Consider the following 10,572-nt stretch of genomic DNA (forward strand, 5'->3'; position numbering starts at 1 on the left):
CTGGCTCTGCAAGTTCACCTTCTGGCCATTACTCTCCTCAGTCTATCCACTGAGTAGGTTAGCTTATACTCTTAAGATCTTTTCCAGTTTTAACCTGTAACTCAATGTGAAAGAGTAAATTTTGATGATGTGGAATATAAAGGGGTAAGTTTCATAATAGCCCTGTAGCCAATGTTCATCTTTTCAGTAATAGAATCATTGCAGTACTTTCTTTGACAATACTGGAATTATATATATACACACACATATTAAGACTTTCAAAGTGATTTTTTTTTTGGCAATTATTGACATCCTTTTACAGATGAGGAGACTAATGGGAGAGGCAAGTTAAGTGGCTTGCATAAGGTCACACAGCTAGTAAGTGTCTGAGGATACATTTAAAGTCAAGTCTTCTTGATTCCAGGTCCAGGATTTTATCTACTGTGAGACCTAGCTGCCCCACAGTGATATCTAAAAAGGATAGTCAGCCCTGGAGCCAGAAAGACCTGGATTCAAGACTGTCCCCAGAAACAAACTCTCTAGATGACCATCAGCAAATCACTTAAAATTCAGGCCTGTAGGTAGTCTAAGGTATTAAGTTGCTGAGAAAAGGGACAAACCTATGTTAGCAGTAGAAGTTCCCCTCCAGGAACTCTGAAGTCACAGGTCTATTCTTGGACCCCTATTAATTATTGTGTTGCGTGTGTGTGGTATTTGGGGTTGTTACACAGTGAGTGAGGTTGGATTTGAACTCAGATCCTCCTGACTTTGCCAACAGGGCTGGTGCTCAATCTAGGTGCCATCTAGCTGCCCCAACTTCTTAGCAATTTTTATAACATTAATATTCAACATTTATATAGACCACACATATCTCTTCTTAGTTTCACAGCCCTGGGAAGTAGCTATATTATTGTTGCAGTTTTACAGATGTGGAAACTGAGGCAGACAAAGGTTAAGTGATTTGCCAGTATGAATAGCATCAAAGAGTTACCAGTTGTATGGAAGTATTGCTCAGGATAGGACAGCAGAGATCACATAGTGGTCCTCACTTATTTGACAGGGAAGGAAAAGGAAGCTCAGATTCAGAGCCTTTTAATTTGCTTCTCAGAGATGATGGGACTCAAACAAAGCATTCCATTTGCCACACAACCTCACGTTAAAGGGAAGGCAGGATGAAGAATCTGGTCAGTCTTTGCCTGCCGGTGTCTGTGGCTGCCTCTGTCTAAAGCTGATGGGTATCCTCCTTTTTAGGCACTTGGCCGAAAGAATGGCGGAACTCGAGAGGACAATGAAGATAAACCAAGGTCTGCAGGAGAACTGGGAGAAGAGTGCTGAGCTGAAGAGGCACCGGGATATGGAGGAGAAGGTCTTTAAACGGTCAGGCTCAGCCCAAGCACCTCCTTGTCCCATTTCGCTGACCTCCCCATTTCCATCTTTGCTTTATTCAGTCCTTTCGGTCTGTGAGGCAGTTACAGACTGAGAATGGGGACACCTTTAGAGGCTTCTCCTCAGTGCTTACAGACAGCAGGGGAGAGAGGAGAAGAAATCTCATTTCTGGAAATGTTGTTGACTAGCAGAGAGGTAATCCAAGGGCTTGGTCAGGGGATCAAGAATAGAAAGCATAGACATGTATTCATTCATTCACTCAGCCTTGTTGGGCACACATTATTAGTAGCAGAACAAGACATTTAAGGAAAGAAAAATGGTAAATAAGCTGTATTTCCCTCCTTTTGGAGTATATATTATAACAGGGCTTACCACATTATGACACTCATATATGATACTTACTATGTGCAAATATGCCATTCTATATCACAAATACTTGTGATTAATACTTGTCTCTGCTCAGAAATCTCTAATAGCTCCTTATTGCCTAAACAATGAATTACAAGTCTACATATCAGCATTCAGTGCTCTTCACAATCTAGTTTTCACCTACTTTTCCAATCTTATTTCATATTTCTTTCCTTTCTGCAACCTACATTCCAAATGGGAGGGGTGGGTCATACCCTGCCTTCTCCTATGCTATCCTTTGTGTGAATTACATGCCCCCCCCCCCATACCTTGAATGTCCCCTCTTCCTTATTCCTTATTGGAATTAGTGAAATCCTTCTCTTTCTTCAAGCACCAAACCAGATGCTACCCCCAACACGAATCCTACCTTGTTTTCCCCTGGCTGAAAGTGATCTCTCCGACTTGAGATTTCCCTAGATTCCTTGGTCTGGATTCTTCTTGTCCCTTACCCCACACTTCTTTGTATTTTTTATGGTTATTGATAAATGATTAATCCAAAATAGAGCCAAGCACTGAACATCCATGTTTGTTACACACATTGTATACACTCCCCCACAAAAAACCATCTATAGATTATATGTAGAAATATCTGTATAAATACAATAACACATACACACATATATATCACATTCTATATGTGTCAATAAGCTCTTGTGACTTCAGTGAAATAGTCAGTCTTGATGATGTGAAGTGTAGAGAGGCTGTATCATCATAATAATAGCTAGTAATTATACAGTATGGAAAACTTGCAAAGTGTTTTATAAATATTAACTCATTTTATCTGAGTACCTGAAAGACAGGTACTATTATTGACATTCTCCTGTTTATAGGTGAGGAAACTGAAGGATTTGCCTAGTGTCACACAGCTAGGAAGTAAATGATGGTGCATTTGAACTTCCTGACTCTGGGTCCAGGACTCGATCCACTGTATCCCAGCTGTCTCAGAGGGGATACAGAGTTGACCTTGGAGCCGTGTGTGTGTCTATACGCACATATATGCACAGAAACATACAAATGTATGTTTTATATATGTACATGCAAAATAGATAGCTGCTTAGTGCTATGCTTCGCATAATAAGTGCTAAAGATGCCTGGCTGAATAAATGAAAAAATCTCTCAACCTTCCATTCTTCATCTTTTCCACCCAGGCTTTGTACGGCCTCTGTTAGTCACTACAATTTCCAGAAATGAAATGTCTGTGTCTATTTGCAGTGTCCCTCCTATTTCTCTGGCAGAGGGAACTCATGGTGAAGAAAGTCCCTTTGCCAAGCAGACTGGCACCCCTTTGTAACGTATCATTTTAGAGAGTTGCCCAGGGTCAGAGACCCATCATGGGAGACTGGAATCCTCAGTCTTACCGCCTCAGAGGCCATCTAATTACTCACTACACCATGAGGCTTCTCGGTTCTTTGTATATAATAATAGACGCCTGCTAAACTGGATGAAAGTGATGGTTTTTTTTCCTTTCCATTCTTAGGGCTTCTGATAAGTTGTTCATCCTGGATCAATGTGAGAAGTATCGACGTTGTTGTCAGTGTAAGAGGCGTCTGAGCAACTGTGGGGAAACTAACTTGTGGCCGATGACCAGATACTTACATGGTTCCAGACTGCTGGTTTAAAAAGAACAATTGGGCCTGGGTTTCCTGGGGAAAAGTTTTACTCTTTGGATGTGGTGATGTGACTGTGGACTGCTTATCACACCTCAATGAAAACAATATTATGAGGTTATTTTGTGCCTTCAGTTTTAGAAGTCTTTTTCCTCTATGTTCTCTAGTAGAGTTCACATAAAAAAAATCAAATGGGAAAAGTAGGTTCCCCCCTTCCTGGTCACCCCAGTTGATTTTCAATACTTCTGTCTGCTTGAGATTAAGGTGGGGGTATGGTGATAAGGGCTAGACTACCGCTGGCTTAGGGCTCCGGGGATGGGACCAATCAATGATCATTCGTGTCCCTTTGGTGGATTCTGTGAGATGTGACACTGGACTGGGATGCTACTGTGTTATCCCTACCCCATGTGACCTTGGGCAAGTGACTTTATTTTTTTGTGCTACAATAAGCATTATAATAAATATTTTTCAAAGTGCCTACCTGTGCGTGGCATTTGATAATGGCAACTGTCCACCCCTTAGCTAACTCTACCTTCTTCAGGGAACTGGAAGTGTTAGGGCTGGTGTCATGACCATAGGTGGGACCCCCCAAAATTAATGGAAACTGAGTAGAAGGCTCAGAGCTTAAGGCTTTGTCTGGTAAGAGCAGAAGGTAGAAGATAGCCCGAAGAGGAAACAGATTTGAATTCTGGGGGAGGTCCAGATAATGTGGAGATCAGGGGACCAATTAATGGAATTAAAATTTAATTAGGAGGGAGAAGTGGAGACATAGAAGGAGATAAAGGTAGATTAGAGAAGGATGATCCAAGGTAAAGGCCCAGAGGAATCCTGATAGCCCCACCTCCCTTCTGGTTCTTAAAGGGGCATTTCCCAGTCAGCCCTTGTCACTGAGCCACAAGTCAGATAGAACATTTCAATTTTTTTTTCATCTAGGACATTTGTCAATACACTAGCATATTCTAAATGTCATCTTCTTCCTCCTCATGATCAACCATCCACTACTCCAGCAAGCCACAACTTTGACATCCAGCTGCCTTCCAAACACCACGTCCATGTCTATTCTCTCTTCTCTCCATACATGCTACCATCTCCTTCCTGTACTCTTTAAGACATAGTTGGACACAGAAAGGGGGACGAGGAAACCTGAAGTGATGTGACATATTGCAATCCAACACTACAATGACAAATTACAACCACAATTTTAAGTAGACATGGTTTCTTTTTTATACTTTGTCTTTGCTAATTGCATAGATTGTGCCATCAGCAAACACCAAGGGAGAGCATGTGGTCATTATTGCATAGAACCCTAGATTCCTGGAGTTGGACAGGACCTCAGCGGTCCTGGAGCATGGATCCCATCCTGGACAAACGGTCATCCAGTCTGTGCTTGAAGAAGACTTCCCCAAACTCGCTACTTGTGGAGCAGTCGGTTGCATTCTTGAGTGTTTGGAAATTCATGTTGATCTGATATTTGCTTCCTTGTAATTTGTAAGCCAGCCAAGCTCCAAGCTGAATGAAGACCATCCTCATCTATTCTGGATAAACAGGTGGTTGTTGTTTGTTTTTGATGTTTCAGTCACATATGACTCTTCATGATCCCTTTTGGGTTTTCTTGGCAAGGATGATGGCGTGGTTTGCCTTTTTTTTCAGCTCATTTTCACAGATGAGGAAACTAAGGCAAACAGGTGACACAGGTGACTCCAAAAGAGGAATAACACACTGGCACCAGTTTTATTAACCAAATGGCTGCTCTAGCTTCTTCCATAATAACTATAGTTTTAAAGTATTTAAATTTTTAAAAAAGTCTATTTTGTTTTTTGTCACTGATAATGCGATTTGTGCAAGATGGCTAAAACTACTTTACAGCCCTGTGTTGGAATACATGGAAGCCACCTGACAGTGGCTGCTAGAGATCTAATCCAGAATGGATCTCCTCTTGTGAGAGGATGGTACAAAGAGACTGAGAGGCCATTGCATTGGCTGATCTCTCTCCTCTTCCCTCTCCTCCAGTTTATCTCATTCCCAGTCCACAACACTGGTGTCAGCAAAGGCTGCCCTGCAACTCCTTCACATGTTATGATGCATAGCTGTGGAGGCTCTTGGAGAATTGACCTCTGTCCCTTAATAGCCCTGAAGTGGTACTTTTTTTAGTTATTTATTTATTTATTTTTTTTAATTTGCTGAGGCAATTGGGGTTAAGTGACCTGCCTAGGGTCACACAGCTAGGAAGTGTTAAGTGTCTGAGACTAGATTTGAACTCAGGTCCTCCTGACTTCAAAGCTGGTGCTCTACCACTGTACTATCTAGCTGCCCCGGAGTGGTACTTTTTTTGACAAAGAATTGGATTGTGTCCTTGTTCAAGCAAATCCGATGAGAAAAGTTGCAAACCCACAATCTCAAATATTATAGGAGTGATGCACTCATTTGGGAAGAGATGTATACATAGACTTAGACTGAGCTTGGCTCAAATACCTGTAGTATGTGGATATTGCTACCTCCCAAGTGATCCCATCCCATTGTTGTATAGTTCAGTTTGTATATGTGTGTATGTATACACACACACACACACACACACACACACATATATGTATAACTCAGGAAGTTGTTCCATGTGCTGAATTATAATCTGTCTCTTGGAAACCCCTTTGTATTATAAGGATTTTGGGCACAATCCATAATCCTTTTGAAAAAAGGAAAGACTTGGGGCAGCTAGTTGGTGTAGTGAAATAGAGTACCAGTGCTGAAGTCAAGAGGACCTGATTTCAAATCTGACCTCAGACATTTAAACTTCCTAGCTGTGTGATCCTGGGTAAGTCACTTAACCCCAGTTGCCTCAGCCAAAAAAAAAAAAAAAAAAAAAAAGAAAAATCAAAGACTGAAGCTATAATCTAAGCAGTGTATGCAGTCTTGAAGTTAGAGGGAATGAGGGAAAAGAACAAGCATTTATAAAGTGCCTACTATGTGCTGGGTTTTGTGCCAAATGCTTTACAAAAATGATCTCATTTGATCCACACAACTCTGAGCTAAGTGCTGTTATGATCCACATTTTTTACAATTGAGGAAATTGAGGCAGACATGTGGCTAAATGAGTTCCCAATGTCACCTAGTTCCAGAAGTACATGGACTTGAATTCAGGTCTTCCTGACTCCAGGCCTAAGAGTCTTCTCTATCGTGCCATCTAGCTTGGGATTTAGATGGGGGAAAATGTTGAAGAGGCACAAAATGTTATGTTGATGGAATTAATTGGTCTGTAAGACTGAGTGTAGGCAAAATGATGGTGTGGTAGAAATTTGTCTTCTTTGTCTCATCTCCCATTTCTGTTATTCCTACTTAAATCTTTATTGACCTTACCTTCTTTTTCAAAAATATTCCTCCTTCTTTCCCTATTAAGTGAGCTATCTTTTGTATTAGAAGAAGAAAAGGGAGAAGAAAGAGAAGGAAAAGAGGAGGAGGAGGAGAAGAAGAAGAGAAGAAAAGGAGGAAGAAGGAAGAAGAAGAAAGAAGTAGTAGGTAGTAGTAGTAGTAGTGGTGGTGATGGTGGTCTTAATGCTAACCAACATCACCCAAATCTGATGGTATAGTGCCCCATTTCTGAAAATAATGGAGATAGATGAATTTTTTCCAAGTTATCTTAGGGGACAAGCTTATAATACAGTATAATTATACAGCATTCAAGTTTATATTTTTTGTTCTATTTTTTTAATGTCTTTGCTGTCATTGGGTATGTCATATTCCTGGTTTTGCTTACAAGACTTTGCATCAGTGGATAGAAATCTTTCAATGCTTTTCTGCATTCTTCATAGTCATCATTTCTTACAGTAAAATAATAATTCCATGACATTAGATGCCAAAATTTATTCATTCATTTGCTAATTAGTGAACACATCTATTTTGTTTGCTAACACAAAAATGAACTTTTTGATATATAGGGAGCTTCTGTCTCTGACCTTCTTGGGTTTCTATGCCCTTTTAGACACTTGACTACTGGGTCCATTTCCTCCTAACACTATCTTCTAACAACTATTTGTTATCTTCATTTGTCTTGTTATGTAGAAAGATATTTGTTTTGAGTTAATAGTAACTTGGTGTGTTTTTGCTGAATGAATTTCCTCTTCTGAGTATTTTAAGGAGAAAGGAACCCCAAGAAACATAGTTCCAGTGGTGGAATTTCAAGCATTATGGCATTTGGACAGAGGAGATATTTTAGGGTAGGATGTCTTTCAAGTCCCATCCACTAAATTGCAAAGGACAATAATTTCCTGCCCAACCTTTGGGCCTCATGAATTTCTCCAACAAAGTTTATTTCAAAACCAGAATCAATGGTCATTCCACTGTATCATGCTGTTTCTTTGTGACCCAAAGTATTCATTATCTGATAGTCACCTCTAATAGATAATTGATCTTTTTTGTCCATTAGATAATACTTGAAGACTATAACATTTGGAGATTTAATAGAATTCATGTTCTGCCCTTGAAAATCTAAGGTCATAATACTATGAATAAGACATTATAGTAAGACTATAGTGGATACTTTTAATCCTAAAGTGCTATTTAAAAGAGGTTAGCATGATTGCTAATCACAACAATATTTACAATGCCCTCTGATTATGTATGCTCATACTCCCATGGCTCAGTGACCTCATTGAAATAGATACTCTTCCCAGTGATGATCACTCATTTATGCTTTCTAATTCTATGCCATTTTGTAAATCTTAATGAAAATCCATCTAACATTTTGAGTTTTCTTTTAGATCTCTTGACATAGTGCAGAAAATGTTGGCTCTCATTGTTATCCTTCTGGATATACATCTCTTTGATGGATATTGCTTCTCACATACTCCCTTGATTATCTCTTCATTGTCCTTTGAGTTCATTGAGTCCTTCCTTGTTCTGCAATTATAGTTCTTGGGAGACTCTGTAATTTCATGATTCCTTCAGAATTCTGGTATTGTCAAAGATAATATTGCAATAATTCTATTACTGAAAAGATGAGCCTTGGCTAAAGGGAGACACTTAGGATTATTAAGCAGAGTGTGTGATTTCCCCCAAATATTATAGTCTGATAGATTCTTGAGACCACTTCATTGTCAGCCTGTGATGTGCGTTAAAGGTAATGAATTATCCAATTTTATAGCACATTCTAGAAAACAGAAATTTTTTAAAAATCTATTTTTGTTTTTTTTTCCTGTGTGAAAAGTTATACACCATTTTTTGAAATGATTATGAATCCCATTTAGATGATTTTTGTAGTGTTCTGGCAATTAAAGAAGTTAGAAGTGTCATCTAAAACAAGAATATCCCAGAGGAACTCAGCTCTCTTAGTTCTTTTGACACTAAACCCTCCATTTTATTTTAAAAATTAAAATTAGTGTTGCAAAAATTTCATTGTTCTGGTGGTATTAATTTCCTTTTCTGTAAGAAATCCATAATTGTTGACTAGAGGGTATCCTTCATTTTCTGGGAAGACAAAACTTCTCCAAGGATACATGTATATCAACATTATTCTCTTTGGTAAATAATTCAAGATCCCTAGGGAAAATTTATGTACTTTTGGTTTTCATTGTTGTTCTTATGTTTTATAATTACTTCTAATTATGAATTTACTTTTGCTTGAATTAGTGTGTTCTCTATCAGGTAAATTTTGTAGGTTAGAACTTCTTTCTTTACAAAAGCTTTGTATTTTAAAAATATATTTCTCTGGAGATTTTAGTTGAATACAAAGTATAGATTATTTTAAAGAATCTTCTTTCCATTTGAACTCTGCTCTTCCATATAAGTGACAAATACAACCATTTATTTCCTTGTTCCATATCTCAGTTAATATTAATAATCAGGAGGTCGCAAAACAATTATTTCTTAATTCATCTTTTAAAGAACCTTGAAAGAGTTTTAGAAATATATTGAAGATGGCATCTATGGCTTCATTTTGCTATACTGAGCCAAATACTTTTTTATATTCTATAAACTATAAAGCATAATGAGATTTTGTCTAGCCTTATTGACCTTTCAGTTAACTTGTAATTTTTATTTTATGGCTTCCATTGATTAAAAAAAATCATCATCAGATATTCAGGCTGCTGCTGCTGTTGCTGCTGAATCCCCTCTCTGTTCTTAGGCTGGTTACCAGAAATTAGCCATTATTTGTCATTGGATGTCAAAGATTCTTTCCAGCATGGTAGAATCTAGCAGAGATTGCATTCAGCTAATACAGACTTTGAAAACTCAAAGTCACTTAAATGTCATGATGATAAATGGGGAATGTTACAATTATGCTATTATTTTAATAGATTAATAACTCACTATTAGGATTAATAATCAATGTATTATAACAACAGTATGATAATTCCTTTTTTTCTTTTGGTATTCTCGGGACATTCAGAACAAGCAATCTATTCGAAGCTTCTCTGTATAATATATACTCCCTATCCATTTCTTTCCTTGTAACCAGTAAAGAAGCCATCCTGTGGGAGAGAAATTTTTCAATAGGGTAAAAAATCAAGGTGTTAAGCAAAGTTTGTAAGTGTGAACAAGCCCTGAATATAAATATAACAGGCAAGAATCAAAGTCAGGAATTTTTACCAAGTCAGCTATTAGGAAACTATTCTTTGAGCCATATAGAATCTCATGAATAATCTGAGACTGTGTATTATCATCCACAAACAATTGTCTAGCTTCTACTTGAAAACCTGTAATAAAAGGGAGTTCCTTACTATCAGTCCCTTCCAATACTGAACTACTTTTATTGTTCAGAAGTTCATTATATTTAGTTGAAATCTCTTTAATTCTTATTCTAATCTTGAGGATGAAGGAAAATGAATCTGATTCATTCTTAAAGCCTTTCAATTGTTGGATGCAGTCCATTTTTAGAGGCTCATAGTTTCTGATAATACATTGCTTTTAAAAGATTTATTATTGTTTTTAACGCAAATTGGGTGGGTTCTGAGGCCTACTCTTTTCATTTAATACATTTGGTTTTATTTTTCTTGTGTTGAAAAAATATATGTTGGTCTGTGGGCAAATGTATACACAGAACTACATAAAAGTTTTGTATAATGCTAGAGCTGGAAGGAATTTAAGGGATTCTTAGGAATTGTTTCATTCAACTGCCTTCATTTTTCATTTGGGGAAACTGAGGTCCCAAGAAATTATGACTTTTCTAAGATGATACAACAGTTGATAAAGCAAAAAGTAT

At 37.9% G+C, this 10,572-nt stretch overlaps 1 protein-coding gene across 1 annotated transcript in view; it reads left to right on the forward strand.

Moving 5' to 3' along the window:
* The window catches only part of CCDC81 (coiled-coil domain containing 81), a 70,754-nt gene extending 66,896 nt beyond the window's left edge, over nt 1-3,858 (forward strand). The window contains exons 14-15 of the mRNA XM_051987287.1: nt 1,231-1,356; nt 3,251-3,858. Of these exons, the coding sequence (XP_051843247.1) occupies nt 1,231-1,356; nt 3,251-3,392 (268 nt within the window). The 3' untranslated portion in view covers nt 3,393-3,858. The remainder of the gene's footprint in view (nt 1-1,230; nt 1,357-3,250) is intronic.
* The last annotated feature ends 6,714 nt before the right edge of the window (nt 3,859-10,572 follow it).

Source organism: Antechinus flavipes, chromosome 3 (assembly GCF_016432865.1).
Source record: "Antechinus flavipes isolate AdamAnt ecotype Samford, QLD, Australia chromosome 3, AdamAnt_v2, whole genome shotgun sequence".
Lineage (NCBI taxonomy): Eukaryota > Metazoa > Chordata > Mammalia > Dasyuromorphia > Dasyuridae > Antechinus > Antechinus flavipes.